Raw genomic sequence first — 22,091 nt, forward strand, 5'->3', positions numbered from 1 at the left:
TACTAAATAGGAATGTACCGAATGTATTCATTGGCCAAGACGTTCTACTATCTTTGATACTAAATAGGAATGTACCGAATGTATTCATTGGCCAAGACGTTCTACTATCTTTGATACTAAATAGGAATGTACTGAATGTATTCATTGGCCAAGACTTTCTACTATCTTTGATACTAAATAGGAATGTACTCGAATGTATTCATTGGCCAAGACGTTCTACTATCTTTGATAATTGATAAGAATATATTGGATTCATACTTGAAAAAATACATTAGTTTCATTAGGGGAAAAAAAAACTATACTCTCTTGTATACTTCGTTAGTTTTATTAGGGGTAGAAACTCTACTATCTTCGTTACTTGGTAGGTATCCGTTAGTTTTATTAGCGGGTAGAAACTCTACTATCTTGGATACTTGATAGGTATCCGTTAGTTTTATTAGCTCTCTCTTATATCTTGATACTAATATTTTGGTTCTTTTAGACATTTTCTGATACTTACTATGGACACAATATTTTGTCAAATAACTGATAATTTCGATTTTGTTACGTTTCCTTAAAACGATAAGATTGTATTTTCAGTCGAAACACAAAACCTATAAAATTAGTCAAAGTTTCAAAGTTTACGGTGAAGAAAAGGCTTAGAGATAATGTTTTACTCTTCTTTAAAATGTAAACATTTTCTATCCTCTCGTGCTTCATTGTTACACATAAATTACCTAAAACGCAAGTGACTTCAGAACAAGTTACTTTACATACAAGCAGAGGCGTCGCTAAGCACTGGCACACATGGCCCGTGCCCCAATTCTATTTGACAGTACCCCCAGTCTCCAGTTAGTGTTTTGAAAAATCAGAATAGGAAACCATGAACGATATTATACTGAAACGTTGAAAATTATCGCGCCTACGGGTTCGAGCCCCGAATCTTTTAAGCACCTAGCGACGCCTTTTCACACAAGTGATTTTACATACAAGTGATTTTAGACCCAAGTTATTTTACATACAAGTGACTTTACGCACAAGTTATTTTACATACAAGTGACTTTACACACACGTTATTTTACATACAAGTGACTTTACACACAAGTTATTTTACATACGAGTGACTTTACACACAAGTTATTTTACATACGAGTGACTTTACACACAAGTTATTTTAGGTACGGACTTAGCATGAATAAGCTTTTGTGAGATTAATCATAAGAACAAAATTTATGTAGGTCTTAAAGTCCAACAGATATTCTTGTGAAAACACGTGGAAAATATTCCGTGGGAGATAAAACGTACTGCATGTGCCACGTGATATAACGTTGACCATTCCTATTTAGGAAGTAACTAATACGAGCTCATCTGTTTCTTGAGTCTAACTAGTAATAGTGCCTCGAGCTACCTTTGTAGGTCGATGATTAAACGCGAGAGCTAACAGAATTCTAGGATTGAGTATTATTACTTGTTGTAAAAATTAATTGAACCACCCAACAGGATACGTGCGTACGCGATAAAGCCGCGGGACCTCGTCTGTTTCATAAGTGATGTAACAAGATTCGTCCCACAGATGGTATCAGTAGCAAAAGGACGCCTGGTTGTGGAAATATGAGCTTCAAAAAGCTGGAATAATCTAGAGAAGAATCTAGAATTTTCAGGTCAGCACTTACAGATGAAGCAACGCAGACAGAAGACTGTGGCCAGTCTTACCAAAGTCTAAAATGTTTAAACCTTTTTTTTCTTTGTAATTTTAGTTTTAAATTTTAATGTTTCTGTTCTATAGAATCTCCTATTTTGCTATGTTTCTGTTGATTGGAGAAATCCTTTGAATTTATTCGGAATTGTTGTATGTATACGTATAGATACAATCTGTTCAACTTCTAATCAGGAGAAGACCCAATCTGAAAAAACTTCAAACAAGGCCTTATTTGCTGGAGCCCAGATTGTGGGCGAACTGAAAGAGGAGACTGGAGTCCTTGGCCATATTCAGCATAGCATGAGGTAAGGTATAGAATAAAGTTAATTTTTCTGTTTTCCTTTTGAAATTCAATCAGATTTTTTGTAACCCTCAGATTGTTCAGTTGTTTTTATACCGTTCACTACCGGTAGGGGTCTTATACATATTACATCGTATTGAGTAATTTTATGTACTTTTCCTGTTACAACACTCATTGTGATGAGCTTACCAAAACCTTTGTGAAGGCATTAATTTATAAAATACACAGTGGAATACACCAGTAATTAATGGGATTAATTAATTGAGATAATAATGATGACCTTACTTACATTTTTTGTGTCACTTATTGTACCGTCAAAATTAATTATCCATTATTATTAGTCAAATAATAAAGGACAATCAGTTGTGACGGTATGATCGCATGCTATTCAAACACCTAAAGTATCTTAGGTTGCTATTGGTAAGGAAAGAACAACAAGTCCAACCAAACAAACGGCTTAAATTTCACTACCACATAAGATTTTTTTTTATTTGCTCTTCCAAGAAATACTGTTGAATCGTGAACTCGGCGAAACTAGTCTACTGCAGTGGAAGTAGCGAATTAAAGAATAGATTAACCCTCTATTTCAACTTTTCTTCACTGAAATTCACGTTTTGGTGAGAAAAAAGAAATTAATAAATTACTCCATTAAGTATTTGTGTGATAAATAGTTTAGTAAAATATGATTTTAAAAAAAAAGGTGATAGAGACTCTTTCGGTAACTACGTGGCTAATTCATAGACCTGTAAGTGTTATCAACATTTTTTTTACAAAATTTTTCGGATACTCTATGATGTATAAGTTTAGTTTTCTGTTAAATGCACAAGAAATGGAAAAAATAACAAAGCGGAGATTATGACGAATATGTATTTCCTTACAGTTCATAAGGAGAAATATATTATTAAAATTTAGCTTAATCTTATTGAGTGATAACCGAAACTTTTTCTCTTTCTTTTTTTTTTTTGAAGAATACTTAAATTAGAAGAAACTATCGATATTTACTTGCAGATAAAAAGGTAAAACATTTATCGGTTTCAGTGTGTATAACACTTGCTTTTGTTTAGTCAGATTATCTGCTTTTGTGATCTTGTTAAAAAGTTACCGGTTTTTTTTTACTGGGTATAACACCTGTTTTATTTTGTCAGAAAATATCTGATTCTGTGATCTTGTTAAAAAGTTACCGGTTTAACTGCGTACAACACCTATTTTGCTTAGTCAGAATATCTGCTTGTGTGACCTTAAAATGTTGACGGTTTCATTGTGTAAAACGCCTGTTTTGCTTAGTCAGGATATTTGCTTCTGTGATCTTGTTAAAAGTTACTGACTTCACTGTGTACAACGCCTGTTTTGTTTACTCAGAATGTATGCTCGTGTGATCTTGTTAAAAAGTACCGGTTTCACTGTGTAAAACACCTGTTTTATTTAGTTAGAATATCTGCTTCTTTGATCTTGTTGAAATGTTATCAGTTTCAATGTGTATAACACCTATTTTGTTCGATCAGACTATCTGCTTTTGTGATCTTGTTTTGATTCTAGAGCAATTAGCCATAATTTGAAATCTCATGAACTAATAGAATACAATAGTAACTTTTTTTTTTTCCTGAGGTTTATTTCTTTCAGTCAAAAAAAAAAGAAGAAACTATATACTGTAAGAGTTCAGAATTTGGCATTTTCAAACAAACTTACTTAAGAACTTATAATTAATGACTTTACGCCTATTTCCCCCATGCTAGACGCTGTTTTCATATATTTATATATTAAATAATCTATAATAACAACTGTAGATCTTCAAGTATACTCTTCTTATCAGTACTTATCTGATACTGAGCTAATGCAGATATCACGCTACATGAAGATAACAAGACGGTTATATACTCTGATTGTATTAATCGGTAATCCCAAACATCCATGCGATTAGGTGATATAAAAAGCTGATTTTAAACTCTCTTGGTGGACTAATTTTAAGGTTTTGATATCCCTCCCAAAACCAGTAAACATACATTAGGTTAGTAAACATAAGTTAATATATATCAAGAATGACACTCAAAATTGTATATTTGAAGCCTTCTATTGTTTGTGTGTGCAGGTTATCTGACCATTTAAACACAACACCAGAAGATCCAGAAGACACTGACCACCAAGAAAAAGAATATAAGTGTGAGAAGTGTCCGAAGACTTTTAACTGGAAAAGTAATTTGATTCGTCACCAGGTGTCACACGACGATTCTCGTAACTATATGTGTGAAAACTGCAATAAGGTGTTTACAGACCCCAGCAACTTGCAACGTCATATCCGTTCCCAGCACATTGGAGCCCGTTCTCATGCCTGTCCAGACTGCGGAAAGACCTTCGCGACCTCTAGTGGCCTTAAGCAACATATGCACATCCACAGTAGTGTGAAGCCGTTCCGTTGTGAAGTTTGCTTGAAAGCTTACACTCAGTTTTCTAACTTGTGTCGTCATAAAAGGATGCACGTGAACTGTCGAATGCAAGTAAAATGTTACCAGTGTGGACAGAGTTTTCCCACTGCCTCGTCTTTGTCCAAACATAAAAGATTCTGCGAAGGAAGTGTTCTACAGCAGGATGACAGTGTCGTGCCTGAGAAGTCCAACTATCTTCAAAACCCAGAACTATCCTCAAACGTTTTAAAACCATCACCCGCATCATTACCGTTCTACCACAAGCAGTTGTATCTCAATTATCCTCCGACTATTATGGGATACCCCATGTTTTCTATGCCGCCAGTGTCTCCTTTTCATTCCTTGTTACCTAATGACCGACTCTCAACAGCATTTAACACTTTTCACCTTAACCAGCTTCAGACTTATAATAACGTATCAGGAGAATCCGACTTGACTCCACACGAGTCCAATTATGAAAGCAAAGACTCCGAAATATCAGAAGACCAGAGGTCAGATGGTGAAGATATATCCGTGTCTCTGAGCGAAGAAGAAGAAGAGGAAGAAGAGAACGAGCAATTATTTGACAATAACAATTGCCATTTGAAATCTGACTCCAACACTGGAAACATCAAAGAGCCTATTGCATTTCATAAAAGGTATCAACAGATTAAAAACTTGAACCTTCCTTGTCAGTTCTTTCCGCCATCGAATAAAAAATTAAAGTTAGAAGAGAACACGTCAACTAATGACGTTTCGTCTGTGCCTTTTGATTTAAGTAAATCTTCTACTAAGAAGTGCAAGAGTGACACAAAACAAGAAATAAAAGACTTTAATACTGAGCTGATTAGTGACGAACCGCTTGACTTACGGGTAACAACAAGTAAAGAAGTTTCAGATATTTCTAATGATAAGATTAACGAAACAGAAACCGAAGCTATGAATTTAAAGAAAGAACCTCAAATGACAGAGGCGAATGGAAAATCATTAAATATATCATCGAAAAATAACGATAAATCGCCAATTACTGCGACCGCAGCAAACGTTGTGAGTTCATCTCACCAAATACAACAAACACAAAATGTTCTACCTCAATTTTCAAATTTATTGGGACCTCCTTCTGTTAGTATTCCTTACCGAGGTCCACTTTTTAACCCTCGTTTCACGAGTGGCGCTTTTAATCCTTTTGGTTATATTCCTTCCTATTTCAACCCAGGCAAAGGAATTCTGGAAGATATGAGTCCTTTATTATCTAGGAAACACAAAGAACGTTATTCCTGCAAGTTTTGTGGTAAAGTGTTCCCTCGCTCGGCCAATCTCACTCGCCATCTTCGGACCCACACGGGAGAACAGCCGTACAAATGTAAATACTGTGAAAGATCGTTCAGTATTTCTTCCAACCTTCAGCGCCATGTCCGTAACATCCACAACAAAGAGAAGCCCTTTAAGTGTTCGCTGTGCGATCGAAGTTTTGGACAACAGACCAATCTGGATCGACACTTAAAGAAACACGAATCAACGTTATTTGATGCAAGCCTCAATGAAGTCGAAGAGGAAGAAGAAATGATAGAAGTAAAAGACTCTCAGATCACTGCAGACTCCCCCAAGAACAATCATCCAGCATTGCCTTTTACCAGAGAACTAAGAGGAGGTGAAAAGGGTCAATCCTCAGAATCTCTCTGCTCCACAAACTCCGAAGAAGACCAAGAAATGGAAACTTTTAGCGAAGATGGTGAACTAAAAGGTCCTTTAGTTTCTTTAGAAACAAAGCCAGAGTCCAAATCCATTCCAATTAGTAGTCCTCTCTCCTCTAGTTTGTCATGGAAAGTGACCACTAAGAATACGACTACAGCCCAAAGATTACAGTATCAAGAGAAAGGTGTTGTTAGTAACCAAGGTGTTGAACTTACAACGAAAACCCGCACAGAGGGGCCTTACGCCGCAACTGGAAAGAGTTACATGGTGATGGTTTAATCTAGAAGGACTCGTTTATCCATCACTAATTTATTTTTTTTGTAATATACAATCGTATTCACGCGATGATTGATTTTCAAATGACTTGAATTGACACTTTGATAATTTAAAATTCATTATTTTCACCTTGACGAAAGTTGTGCCTGACCAAAGACTACATTTTTTAAAATCTTTTCTCTAGTCTTGTTTTTCGTCGATGTAATTCATTTCTGAGTACTTTTTTTTTATCTTGTAGAAGTGTTTGTAGTGACTTGACGTTTGAACCATTTAATGTACAGCGGACCGTATTTCCAAGCTGATAATAGATTTTTTTAATCGAGATTAATGTAAAAAATTTGTTTGATTATTCTTTCAATAAACAAACAAACATATAAATAACTGGTGGTTTTTGTTTAGTTTATAGTTTTCTAAATGAAAACCTATTATTAATTGTATTGGAGGCCTTTAAAGGTGATCATCAGTATAATTAACACCACAATTCAATATTTCCAACCGGAACGACTCCTTCTGAGATAAATATGCTAAACGTCCAAGTCAGAGGCTTCAGCTTTCAGGCATAGCCATTCCTAATTTAAAACTACTGACAACCAGAGGGAGGAAAACCACTCATTAGTACCCACCGCCTCCTTGGTTTACTCTTCACATAATAGTAGGATTGACTGTTAGATAAAACGGGCACAAAACTGAAAATTCTGAATTTTTTTAGCTACATTTCGTGGACTCCTAATTATAGCGGCTTTTAACGGTTAACAGTTTATTTGAAAGATGTAGTCTAGTAGTTGTTATACACAACACTGAATTTTCTAGAGTTATATTATAAACGACCTTAATTTGTATAAAAACAATAAATCCAACTATGTACATGATGTCTTATTTTAATTATACAATTTCTTGGAGACACAATGCACAGTCTGATAATGGGTTCTGACTTATCTGTCTTATTTCCAAAAATTGTAGAAAATAGAATTAAAACTGTATAAAATTCTACACATGAACAAACACAGCACGTTTTATGTTTTGTTTTCTAACATATACCATCACGTGATCCATTTGAATTTTTTTCTACATTAAAGTGGGTAACATATTTAATTATTGACTGATATAGTAGAACAGATACAATATATTTTGGTACAGCTTTACCTTCGGTTTCCTTCGCTACACAAACTCGCGTTCACTCGTTGTAAACATTTGCAGATGTACAGATTTGGAATAGAAAAATGCGTTGCACAGATCTCAATACAACATTGTGAACATTTGCAGATGTACAGATTTGGAATAGAAAAATGCGTTGCACAGACCTCAATACAACATTGTGAACATTTGCAGATGTACAGATTTGGAATAGAAAAATGCGTTGCACAGACCTCAATACAACAGACTGACAGTATAGATATGTATACAACAAAACCTTTTATATTTGGTTCTTAACTGATATAAGCATCTAAATACAACAATACTTGCTTGCTTGCTGTACATACTTGAATACAACAATACCGCTGTACAGAGTTAAATACAACATTTGCTGGGTAGGTTTCACTAAAATCAGAACACTTATACAGTTAGACCAGAGTGCTTAGAGAACTTGAATGATTTTTATACAGCAATACTTGTTATATATTTCTGAAGAAAATAGTAACCAAATTATCAACATACACATTAAATGCTCCTGTGAGAGATCTCAGTACACATTAATTGCTACTGTGGGGGGTCTCAGCACATTAATTGTTGATGTATTAGACATTAAAACCAAAAATACTACCCGTGTTGATCCTAATACAAGGAAAAATCCTGTATTGGTCTAGTTGTGCGAACGAACCCACTTTTGGACCACAAGTAAATATTAATTCCACCAGCTACCATATCTACTTGCAGGTAAACAGCGAAACCAGTATCATTAGCACAATTATTAGGACTTTAAACGTACTGAAAGGCCAACTGTACCGTTTCATAGTACGGAGTGAATGGGTAAGATACATAACCTATTGAACATGCAAACACTGTACGGTAAAATCACGTTCTAGCCAAGATATATCCTTCATATTTTCATTTACGCTACGGCAGCGAAAAAACGCTTCAGAAGGCTGTGGCTGTTTATAGTACTATACCCACATATTCCTAGCCAGTCCGATACGGTGCTTAAATTGAAAGACTCGCGTGACATATGCCTCAATACAACAATCGCCTTCTGTACAGACCTTAGTAGAACAATATGTGTTGCATAAGCCTCAATACAACAATCGCCTTTTGTACAGACCTTAGTAGAACAATATGTGTTGCATAAGCCTCAATACAACAATCGCCTTCTGTACAGACCTTAGTAGAACAATATGTGTTGCATAAGCCTCCATACAACAATCGCCTTCTGTACAGACCTTAGTAGAACAATATGCGTTGCATAAGCCTCAATACAACAATCGCCTTCTGTACAGACCTTAGTAGAACAATATGTGTTGCATAAGCCTCAATACAACAGTCGCCTTCTGTACAGACCTTAGTAGAACCATATGTGTTGCATAAGCCCCAATACAACAATCGCCTTCTGTACAGACCTTAGTAGAACAATATGTGTTGCATAAACCTCAATACAACAATCGCCTTCTGTACAGACCTTAGTAGAACAATATGTGTTACATAAACCTCAATACAACAATCGCCTTCTGTACAGACCTTAGTAGAACAATATGTGTTGCATAAGCCTCAATATAACAATTGCCTTCTGTACATACCTCAATAGAACAATGCATTCTTTACGGGTTTTAATAGAACATTGTGTTCTGTAAAGCTCTCAACACAACGAGAACTGCTACAATGTGTATCCTGTGGGTACTGTTATACACACACATATGTATATATACAACATGAACTGTTGTGGAGATCTTCATTCTTAGAACAGTAGTTTATGCGTAGATTATGAAATATAAATCTAAAAATAAGTTAAGCTGTTGGCAAACTATGGCTTAAGCATAATAAATCTTAGTTTTTTCTTGTTGGGTGTGAAAGAAAAATCTTTTAGTAATTAATTTTTAAATGACGACCAAGGAAGAGGTTATTTATCATCGCCCCTAAGTTGCATTCACGAAATAGCAAATAAAGAAAATTCTTCTTCTGAATAAAGAAGAACCAGGCTGGAATTATTATCACAAAACTACGATATTGCAAGAATTATTTAATGAAATATGAGTAGATTAATTTTTATTATATATATATAATATTTATAAGGTAATATATATATATACTAAAATCCTTTAGTTTATGTTGCGTTAAATGTCAAAAAATTATGAAACTAAGCTATGATTCAATTTAATTTTGATCATAGGTTGTTATTTAAGTAATAACGATTATTAACTTTTTTGCGCCTTTTCTAAACAGATTTTATACATATCTATAAACGTAAATATAATCACGACCTATATCTCCAGAATGTAACTTTATTAGCTCAATATTTCGCTATTACAGCTTCGTCAGGAACTATGGATATCCTACAAGTTCACCAATCCAGTTAAATCTAAATTGGAACACTTAAAATTATTTATCAACATTATTAAGGTGTTGTTTCTCTTCATAGACAAAACACTCTGATCAGTTACATTAAAGTAATATCTGCTGTTTTATAGAACATTCTAGAATCATTTAAATAGTCTTTTGTGTGTGTGTCGATGAAGTGGGTCTGTCGAAGAAACATTTCGCACATTATGAGCGTTTTCATTTTTCGATCTTCTTGAGGATATATTAAAAGATATATGTATATACCTTTATTGAGTAAAATATCTTGAGTTTTCTAACCTAGTAACCAACCCTTTGTGATGGTCATTCTTTTAATCTTAAAGACATGCCCATTCTCCTTGTTAAAAGTTTTTACGAACTTTCTAGATCTGACGTCATCATCATGATTAGCAGCTCCCTCTAGCACGTTAAAAGGAACAAGAAGAAATAGACATTATCACCCACAGACGTTTTAACGGCTAATTTTTCTGATATATCTCTCTAGAGACGTAAAGGTTGATCACACATAGAATCAAATCCAAAAATGATGAAAAACAAACAACTAAGTCGTTTCATAGACACATTGGCTTCTGATCCTTCACGATCACTGTGTTTACTAACAATATAGCACCAGTGGAGCACGTGATTATATTTCTTGTGTTATAAACGCAACTGCTAAAGATAAAACAAAGAATAAATGTTGCTAACAAGCTTCTCCATTCATACTAACTAGTCCTACGCGTCCCGCTGCTTTGTAAAATTAACAAATGTAAATATGGCGCAACATACGATTTTTTTTTCTAAACAGTTACCATGAAAAGGCTTAAAAGCACGTCTTTTTCTACATGTCAATGTCACAAAGTCTTTTTGATCAATATTTCCCCTCCAATACCTTCTAGATGAGGGTAGAGATTACTATATTCTCAGCTTAAGAGACACACGAAAGTAGAAAGTGCTGATAAAGACATCAAATGTTGCGGACCATACTGCTGTGCTCCACTTGCTTTTCTTCTACAGTATAACAAAGAAGGGAATCTCAACCGGTGCTGAAATACTATGGATCTATTCTTTGGGGAGCTCGCGCCTGCGTGGTTCTGAAGAGTCGGCTACTGATCGCCTCATCAGAGTGATCATGGCTTTTCTGTAAAGGTCTTCAATCTTTAGAAGTCTGGTAACAAACATCATAGAGGGGAGGGGTGAAAAATGTACTGGGCTACATCTTTGTTCCAAACAGACAGCCCCGCCGGGCGGGCTCTGGGACCTTTTTAACATAACAAAGATGTTTGGTGAAGTCTCCCGCGTGGCAGGTGAGCCGATTCGCGCCTTGGAAAAAGGACGTTCATACGATCATGTTTAGGTCTTTTATGTAGCTTATCGCCTCGGGCTTGATCCCTTTACCGAAGTCCTCTAGTGGCCAGAAGGGGATGATGCGACAACAATAAGAGTTTCCATCTGTATGTCTAGGACAGATGAAGAGATCAAGGGAACGCTACCTTCAATGGGTCCTGAGCTTCAATAGATGTTCCTGGCTTCACCAAAGACGAAAGTACTGTTGTGTCACTTCTGGCTCAACACTTCGCCAGAAAGAGAGTGGAGATTAACAACGTTCTGGGAAACTTCTAGATCAAACTTAGAGACCGTGTCCTGTGAAGGGTAAGGCTTGGAGGTTCATAACAGAGGATTAAAAATTGTCACTTATGTCATTTACATTCTGGCTGGAAAGCGCCACCCATATATATATATATCAACAGAGATATGTGTAAAACAGACGTAATTAGATGAATGAGAGTCTATACGTTTGACGGATTATTCTTTCAGATGATAGCTTTACTAAAACAGGACATTCTTAGAGTGTGTTATATTCATGTCGTAATTATGTGCAAAACAATACAATGAAATAACATATACACAATTTATTTATTTTTTATTATGTTTACATCAAATGGAATAAACACTAATCTAGCGTCTTCTTTATTCTCGGAAATTACATCTCTAGTGAATGATTTTTACAAATTAAAGTTATTATATATTTCAACAAACATATCAGACGTCTTGAATGTAGAGAGATGATTATTTTTAACTTGAAAGTGTAAAGTCTTTCAGGAGCCGTTAATTCACACAAAGCACGGACTGTGCACAGTTCCACATTAAAAAACAAAACAAAATATAATGCATTAAAATATCTATATTAGGCATAAATAAACTGACTTTTCGATACAGTTTTCGGTAGTTGAACACTTTCGGATAGTCATTCAGGTTCTTAGACTAGTTTTAGGTTTACGTTCTACACGAGATTACTGTACCTTGAACACTATCATCCACGTTCTTAGACTTGTTTTAGGTTTAAGTTCTACACGACATTACTGTACCTTGAACACTATCATCCACGTTCTTAGAATTGTTTTAGGTTTAAGTTCTACACGAGATTACTGTACCTTGAACACTATCATCCACGTTCTTAGACTTGTTTTAGGTTTAAGTTCTACACGAGATTACTGTACCTTGAACACTATCATCCACGTTCTTAGACTTGTTTTAGGTTTAAGTTCTACACGAGATTACTGTACCTTGAACACTATCATCCACGTTCTTAGACTTGTTTTAGGTTTACGTTCTACACGAGATTACTGTACCTTGAACACTATCATCCACGTTCTTAGACTTGTTTTAGGTTTAAGTTCTACACTAGATTACTGTACCTTGAACACTATCATCCACGTTCTTAGACTTGTTTTAGGTTTAAGTTCTACACGAGATTACTGTACCTTGAACACTATCATCCACGTTCTTAGAATTGTTTTAGGTTTAAGTTCTACACGACATTACTGTACCTTGAACACTATCATCCACGTTCTTAGAATTGTTTTAGGTTTAAGTTCTACACGACATTACTGTACCTTGAACACTATCATCCACGTTCTTAGACTTGTTTTAGGTTTAAGTTCTACACGACATTACTGTACCTTGAACACTATCATCCACGTTCTTAGACTTGTTTTAGGTTTAAGTTCTACACGAGATTACTGTACCTTGAACACTATCATCCACGTTCTTAGAATTGTTTTAGGTTTAAGTTCTACACGAGATTACTGTACCTTGAACACTATCATTCATGAATTTAAACTGTGGTAATTAAAATATTGACTTCTAACTGAAAAAAAAAGCAAGATAGCCCACTTTAGAAATTATAGATACGGAGTTATTAACTACATTATGTCTACGTTCGAAAAATCAAAGTTGTAATATCATACACTGTATTTTATAGAGTCTATTGTACATTATGTACATTGATGATTTCCATATTAATTTTATTCAGCTATAGTCCTGATATCTGTATGATCTAACATTACATATATAGAAACTGACCGTAGACATTTTTAAACACTCACGGATGAGCGGGGGGGGGGGGAGTTCAGCGTGAGAAGGGGCAAAGCTATAATTTTTGCTTAGGATGCCGTTTATGCTAACACCAGTCCTGCTTGTACTCACTAAATTAATCTGTGACTAAGCTTTGTTTCGTTGTTGTACACATGTACATATACCCCCCATCTGAATATTTTAGAAATTAGTTTTTAAATTTCAATCTGTAAATGGGAAAATTTATAGGGGCGTGTCAGCACTCCTTTCATTTGGGGAGGAGGGGTTATAACTCCTTAAGGGATGTGAGGTGCATATTCCCTTTGTCATGGAAACGTAACCTTTAACGATATATTTCAAATAATACTATAATTTTGAATGATGAGACATTGTATTATCTGAGTGTGATTTTAGCACCCTAACCACTAGGCTAGTGCTTCCCAAACTGTGCGCCACGGAAGGGTCTAGCACCCTAACCACTAGGCCAGTGCTTCCCAAACTGTGCGCCACGGAAGGGTCTAGCACCCTAACCACTAGGCCAGTGCTTCCCAAACTGTGCGCCACGGAAGGGTCTAGCACCCTAACCACTAGGCGAATGCTTCCCAAATTGTGCGCCAAGGAAGGGTCTCAGGTGTGCCGCAGAATTTTTGAATTATTAAGTAATTTTTATTTAGTAATGTAAATTTATTATCAGTTTGATATATCTTAAAAATTTCAAATTTGATTTATTTTCTCCTTGACACACAGTGTAACGGTAATTTCTGCCTGTCTTAGTCAGGGGGGTGCCACTAGGCCTGCCATACGGACTTATTTACATGTGCCGCAAAAAAGTTTGAGAAGCACTGCACTAGGCCATGCCAGGCCATAAATTTAACTAAGTAATTTAAAAAAATAATTTCTATACTGAAAATCAGGAGAGTCATAAATTTTAAGCCAATATTATCTTGTAGGCTCTAATTGGTGGGGCTAATCCTATCTTAGGACACGCCACTGAAAAAATATTTTGGCATTTGTATTTGTGTTGAGCGTTACCTTGGAAACAAGAGTGATTATAATTCCCTCTCGAGAATTTGTGCTAGTGTTGTACTACCTAGGAAACAAGCCTGATTTCAGTTTCATCTCGAGAATACTTGCTAGTATGCGTCACCTATGAAGCAAGGATGATTTCATTTCCGTCTCGAGAATATTTCCACGTGTTGAGCATCACATAGAAAACACGTGTGATTTCAATTTCTATTCGATAGTTGAATCATTTTATGGCATTTCCTGAATTTTTTATCTGAACGAGATACAACAGCAGTTGTCAGGTGACGAAGAATGTCTGTGAGATAACTTTTATCACGAGATATTTCGGTCAGAGATCTGTGACAGTTTCCTTACGTACAAACACAGTGTGAAGTCCTGTTGATAATATTGACTCTATTTTTTTCAGGAACTTTATTACAGAGCATAAAACATAAAAATACACTGTCGGCCATTTACCGAAAATGGTTGTCATGCAACAAGTGAACAGTTCTCTTGGGTTTTGTCTCTTTTTTTTTATATAAATCTGGATACAGTACTTATTGAATAAATAATTTTTAAATAATATTAAAAACAGAATAACTCTTTTTTGTTGTTGTTAAATTGTTACATTTGGCTTCATTATTTTGGGCTTTAGTGTGTATCTGTAATTTTCAGTGATAATGAACACCATAAGAAACGAAATAGATACTTTTTGTTTAATTGTAAACATACAGAAGATTTATTTGAGGTAATAAAATAAAATACTTTCATTGTTTGAAGTTAAGCACAAAACTACACAATGAGCTATTTGTGCTCTGTCCACCACGAGTATCGAAACCCGGTTTCTAGCGCTGTAAGTCCGCAGACATACCGCTCTACCACTTAAGTTTGTTTACAGTTTAGCACAAAGCTACAACATGGGCCGCTCTACTACTTAAGTTTGTTTATAGTTTAGCACAAAGCTACAGCATGGGCTATCTGTGCTATACCGACCATTGAGCCACTGGGGAAAGCATTGTTTTTTAAGTTAAAGTAATACATAATTATTGTTATTAATACGAATGAGCTAAAACCACTTAAGTTAATTTGTATTTCATTGTATACGCCTATTTTGAAAATATAAAAAATTAGGAAAACAAAATAATAAAAATAATAATCACGAGAAATTACGAATAAATTATTTTTGTTAATGATACAGTAGAAACATTTGGAACTTAATAAGATGACCAGTTCAAAGCCATGTGGTTTAATGATGCACGACCACGTTGTACGTTGAGCATGGCTCCACCTGCTGGGATTCTTTAAAAAACATTAAGAAAATTAAAAGATTGTATGGAGATCGAAGAAACTTGAAAACTATCCCGGAAAGAAATTAAATTTTTATGGTGTAATAAGTCTTCTAAACTTTCCAAAAAATTAACATAAATGGTACAATACCTGATGTATCAGTAAATGTAAAATAAATCGTATACGTTTGTTAGTTTTCTTTGAAATGAAATTTAACAATTTAAAATAGAATAGGGATTTATATTGAAGATTAAGTTTTCTTAGAAATGAAATTTAACAATTTAAAATAGAATAGGGATTTATATTGAAGATTAAGCTTTCTTAGAAATGAAATTTAACAATTTAAAATAGAATAGGGATTTATATTGAAGATTAAGTTTTCTTAGAAATGAAATTTAACAATTTAAAATAGAATAGGGGTTTAAACTGAAGATTAAGTTTTCTTAGAAATGAAATTTAACAATTTAAAATAGAATAGGGATTTATATTGAAGATTAAGTTTTCTTAGAAATGAAATTTAACAATTTAAAAAGAATAGGGATTTATTTTGAAGATTAAGTTTTCTTAGAAATGAAATTTAACAATTTAAAATAGAATAGGGGTTTAAACTGAAGATTAAGTTTTCTTTGAAATGAAATTTAACAATTTAAAATAGAATAGGGGTTTAAACTGAAGATTAAGTTTTCTTTGAAATGAAATTTAACAATTTAAATTAGAATATTGAAGATTAATCAAGATATTGACTCAAAGCATTGTTAATTCGAACGGAAAATTACATGACGATCATGTCGCCTTAAATGAAGTTCCCCAGTGGCACAGCAGTATGTCTGCGGACTTACAACGTTAGAAACCGGGTTTCTATACCCGTGGTGGGCAGAGCACAGATAGCCCATTGTGTAGTTTTGTGCTTAATTCAAAGCAAACAAACTTTAAATGAAAATTAAATTAGGGGAACACAGCGTTTTCTAGTAATCCAATTTTTGCATCTCTTGTTTTGACTCTGATACCTCTCGCGCGCCCTCTAACAACTATCAAGGCATTTTTTTTAACTATCCAAACTGTCTTTTTATTATAGTTTAATATCATAACTGTTAAGACAAATCGATTTAAAAGAATGAAGAAATGTATTTAGTTGGAAGACATTGTCATTTTGCTTACAGATAATTGACAATAATTTTATATTTCTCCAAAATTTGTACACAATTTTTGTAAATGTATTGATATTGATTCGTTTCAACAAGTTTAGGAATATTAATTATATTCTTAATGATTAATAATAGAGAACACATAGATATTTATATAGAGTATCTTTATAGATATATAATATCAATCAAACTCAAACTCCAGTGTTCATATATATTTCTGAATTCTGACACCCGCAACCAAAACCGCATCAATAAAATTTCTGAGTTTAAAATCCTTATGAGAGAACGTGGCAAAGGAAACTTTAACAACCAGAACCCAAACCACATCAATAAAATTTCGCAACTTAAAATCCTTATGAGAGAACGTGGCAAAGGAAACTTTAACAACCAGAACCAAAACCACATCAATAAAATTTCGCAACTTAAAATCCTTATGAGAGAACGTGGCAAAGGAAACTTTAACAACCAGAACCAAAACCACATCAATAAAATTTCTGAGTTTAAAATCCTTGTCGGAGAACATAGTGAAAGAAACTTTAACAACCAGAACCAAAACCACATCAATAAAACTTCACAATTTAAGATCCTTATCAAACATTGTGGCCAAGGAAACTTTAACAAACAAAGGTACATCATTTATAATTACACCCATTTAAAAATTTTATCCTTGAAACAAAATCATTAAAGACTCATGAAAATGAAAACCGAAATATATATATATATATATGCTTTGTATGAAATCATTAGTGGAAATGAAACGTATTTAGGACGTTTCGCCAAGTAGGGTCGATTCTGCCCCTATAAACCGTAGTTTTAGTGTGTGATATAACAAAGACAGTAGCTCAGCTCGTTTCACCCCAACTACGGAATTGTGAGAACTTTGTCTAATAATTTATATTTCCTGATGCTCTGTGCTTACAGAGTAGACCCGTGACTAGCAATAAATAATTGCTACGACCTCAGCTGGACACTATAATAATCTCTGCATCGCGTGTACTTAAGCTCATCTGCTACTCGGCCCACGGTGGGCAGTATCCTACAGAGGCCAAAATGCAATAATCTGACAAGAATAAAGGTGTTTGCTTGATAAATTGTGCACACAGAAATGTAATAGTTTTGTTTGCAAATGACAATTATTAATATATGTGAGCCCCCACACTGACCAGAGTAAGAATGTAACGAATAAATAGTTATCGCTCAAATAAGAGCACGTGTTAGAGTGAGTAACATTCTTATGAAAATAGAGCTATTTTAGATTAGTGTCAGATGTGTGGAGAACTTTTGCTATTAAAAGGAAAATTCCGAACATAACAAAGCCGAATTTCTCAGGAGAAATATTTACAAAGTTAGTAAAAAAAATCGCATTCAGTTTTAAATAATGTTACAGGGTAGAGAATTATTATATTACAAGAAACGTCCCGCGAATAACACCTATTCTGGTGAAATACCTACAAAATTAAATAAACATTCAAATTCAATTTTCTGTATCCTAAAATCATCTTACTCCTTTATATTAATACGTGGTGTGCTCAGTACCAAATGTTCTACATTTCAGATGTATCTATATCTACCATTAGATATTTCAGATCGTGACATACTCTATCGCCCAATAAGAATGTTCCTCTCATTAATCTCAAGAAGATTCGGATATATAGAATCTAATGTATTTCTTAGTTTTCGTTCACTCTTCATTCATTGTTCATTATTTTGACGTCTCTGAAGCATCCATATGTTTGCAACAAAATGTAAGTTTTAAAGATAAAAACTGACCAAAATGTAATGACAGTTTGTTAAGTAACGTGATGCTGTATCCACTTATGTTACGCTTCCCAGAAAAGTATTTGTTAGCGAAACTACAAGAAAAAAATAAGAAAGTACAGAAATCAAACGTCAAAAATATTGCAGTTAAAAGGTATATCTTATCAAACCTCTACTGTAATATGTTTTTTTAACATAATAACATGTGTTAAAAATAATAATACTAATAACACCAGAAGACATTGTCTAACCCATTACTCTTCTCTAGCAGACATAATAACATGTGTTAAAAATAATAATACTAATAACACCAGAAGACATTGTCTAACCCATTACTCTTCTCTAGCAGACATAATAACATGTGTTAAAGAATAGTAATACTAATAACACCAGAAGACATTGTCTAACCCATTACTCTTCTCTAGCAGACATAATAACATGTGTTAAAGAATAATAATACTAATAACACCAGAAGACATTGTCTAACCCATTACTCTTCTCTAGCAGACATTAAAAGTTATAATCATATTTTATGTGATTTAAACTGTAGGAAATGCTGCTAACAACTTAGATTAAACTAACCAGCTATTTATTTCATTTGGCTAAGCACTAAAACGGGAATAGTTTCAATATGTTTAAAACACACACATGTTTTTACAAGAACAACTGAATCCTTTTGAATGATTACGTACAATGGTGTCCCTTTTATTATTTTTTGAGGCAAATAGTGTTATTCGTCTATTCAACATCTTTGTTTCTTTTCTCAGGCACCAGTGGACAAGAATTCCTTATTCCTTCCCCCCTCCTGGATGGACGACGAAACAGCCAGTTCAAGGTGTTTGTACCGAACACATTTCTGTCTTTGATCATTATTGTTATTGTCGCCATCACCCTGTTTCCGCTGATGTGTCAATTATGAGTTACAACTCTTTAAACTCTGGGGACACATTTGACAGAGGAGTTCAAAAAGAACGATAATGATGGTAGGCAGGGCGTTCCATTGTGAGCTGTTGGACGTCCGGATAAGACCACAAAGACTTTTCACAGCAGACGGTTGAATTCTAAACGTCTCTCCTCTTTGTTCATCGTGTAGGAGCCATGCACTAGCACCTTGCCATTATCTCCCCCCCCCGATCGTCGTATTCTCCTGGCGCAGATCGGTTTAGAGAACACCTTCTTCCCCCATCCGAAGAGGCGACATAGATAAATAGGCAGTCGTATTGTGGCCTAGAGTCATTTAAATACTTCACTGGCCATCGACGGCTGCGTCATATTTGGTTCACAGCCTGTTAGTGGGTTACAATAGAGCTATTTCCACAGATAGCCATGAACCTCTCACTGCGGGGTAGTGGGGCGGGCTCTGCTGCTGATGGCTTTATCTGAGTCGGTTCATCGATCCTCTCCATTTGTCGGTAGTGACACCAAAGCTTTTACTTTTTACTCCACAGGTCCTGAGAGCTCAAGCCAAATCCGAATACAGATAAATTTGGGTATGAAAACGGTCTATCTGGAATATAAAGAGTGTGTTTTTTAGTGAATTTTTACTATTATGACAGCTCTACTTCTATAATTACTTTTCTAACTAGTTTTTGATCGCTGATAAAAAGAAATATACTTGTTTTTTTTTCAGTCTTTTCATTTCCATACAGTAAAAAAAATCAAATAGTGTGCAATTAATGATCCTTTAACCAAGTAGTTATATTTTCTTGTAGAATGCACCGTCAAATACCTTATAATTATCATTCTTTACCCAATTTATCTTTCAGCCAATCAAATACTTTATAATTATCATTCTTTACCCAATTTATCTTTCAGCCAATCAAATACTTTACCCATGCGTCTGTCTGTTTATCTTTACCTATCACAATATCGTTTGATTTCCTGATATATAACGAACATAATGGATAAGAGTTCAGAGTGACGTTTTTAAGTGTTTCATATTCAAGTGTTTTAGAAGTGACAGGTAAATGATATTAACGCAGTAACAAAAACGTTAACGTTAATCATAGGGATTTATTATTAGGATTTTGTTTAATCGAAGTTATCGTGCTCAGCAGCTAAAGGTCTCCATATAAAATACATAACTGGGCAAAAGAAAATCCCATTTTCATTCATGCTTTTACTAGTCGTTGTCATGGTTACCAGCCCATACGATCACCTAAGCCTAATTATTAATTAGGTGGGTTATTATTACTACTACTACTCGATGCTAATTACTAAACTAATTAGCAATTCATTTCAAGTACTCGTGATAAATAAATGAATCATAACAACAGCTTTGCTCAATGATTATGGAGGTCCCCTGCAATGTAAGTCTGTTTGCTGTTGAAAAGGTTACTAATAATGATCCGACAAATGTTGAAATATTTTGTGGGAGCAACAATCCCATTTCTTAACTATTCTTATAAGAATGGGGAATTTATATCAACGTTACACGTGACATCAAATAACAAGTTTATACTGATTAATTTTTGCCAAATAAAACCTATTTGGGAATACCGGATGAACGTCCGGTTAGACAGCAAAATGAGGTTCCATCAGTTCCAACCAAATAATCCACAATCCTTGAAGGTGTTTTTAGAATGACACTGCTTGCGTTAGATCCCCTCTAGGGTAGGAAAATCAACACACACTACTAAAATCGAGATTCGATCAGTGATTGGTGAGCTTACCAATCTTAGCATTCACCTATTGTTTCCATAAAAGGTGCATCTGTCATATCCTCAGCGTGGTGATCCTTTTTTTCACGATATCTGCGATATTATTCACGTGAACAGTTTGCACAACTATCCAGATAAGGTATACCAAACGTTCCAACAAGCATCAACCTCGGCCTTTCGACCTCATTTTGTGTGTAAAATATTTATTCATTACACAGTGAGAAATAATAAAATAAACATCAGTTCGAACTGAAAGTTGCGTGTTTTATTTCACCCTGTTGTGCAGTAATCAATCTCGTGCTAACCTTGAGTGATCACAATATTAAGTATCCTGTTTATCATGAAGTGTAGAATCTTGGTCAGATTATAATCAAATTTTATTTGATCTGTAAATTAGCGTTTTATATTTTTATGTTTTTTTTGTAAGTGTTCCATAAAAATGTAAAGACTTATATATTAATACAGTTTTAAAATATTACATTTGCAGTAAATGGAACAAAAAGCGATTATTCAAGAACGAAACGTGCAACCAGATGAAGTAATCGTAAATTACAAAATTCGATTAGATTTTTCTTCAAATCGTTTGCCTGGTGTAGCTTAGTGGTTAGTGCCACTAAATTATGAATCCGGGATCACATGGAATCTCTGTTATCCAGTTATCCGGGATGCTTATCTTTACTCTATTTGTTCTTCAACCTGTCTTCATACTGGTGTCCAGACAGGGTATCGACGATATATATAAATTGGCCATGTATTGCAAACCTGTTTACTAAACGTTTCAGTTGCAACGAGTTGGACATTCTAACATCTCTCGTCATGGCTCTTTGCCTGCATGTATTGCAAACCTGCTTACTAAACGTTTCAGTTGCAACGAGTTGGACATTCTAACATCTCTCGTCATGGCTCTTTTACCTGTCCTATCTGTTGAGGTACGGCCCGGCATGGCCAGGTGGTTAGGGCGCTCGACTCGCAATCTGCGGGTCGCGGGTTCGAATCCCCGTCCCACCAAACATGCTCGCCCTTTCAGCCGTGGGGGCGTTATAA

At 34.8% G+C, this 22,091-nt stretch overlaps 1 protein-coding gene across 5 annotated transcripts in view; it reads left to right on the forward strand.

Moving 5' to 3' along the window:
- The window catches only part of LOC106469258 (PR domain zinc finger protein 16-like), a 20,919-nt gene extending 14,189 nt beyond the window's left edge, over positions 1 to 6,730 (forward strand). For 2 of the 5 annotated variants that reach the window (XM_013929736.2, XM_022397725.1), the window contains exons 2-3: positions 1,845 to 1,983; positions 4,066 to 6,730. In XM_013929736.2, the coding sequence (XP_013785190.1) occupies positions 1,845 to 1,983; positions 4,066 to 6,352 (2,426 nt within the window). In that variant the 3' untranslated portion in view covers positions 6,353 to 6,730. Of the gene's footprint in view, positions 1 to 1,377; positions 1,641 to 1,844; positions 1,984 to 4,065 lie in introns of those variants that run through there. The other 3 variants (XM_013929739.2, XM_022397727.1, XM_022397726.1) reach the window with 2 other exon arrangements.
- The last annotated feature ends 15,361 nt before the right edge of the window (positions 6,731 to 22,091 follow it).

Source organism: Limulus polyphemus, unplaced genomic scaffold, assembly GCF_000517525.1.
Source record: "Limulus polyphemus unplaced genomic scaffold, Limulus_polyphemus-2.1.2 Scaffold3380, whole genome shotgun sequence".
NCBI lineage: Eukaryota > Metazoa > Arthropoda > Merostomata > Xiphosura > Limulidae > Limulus > Limulus polyphemus.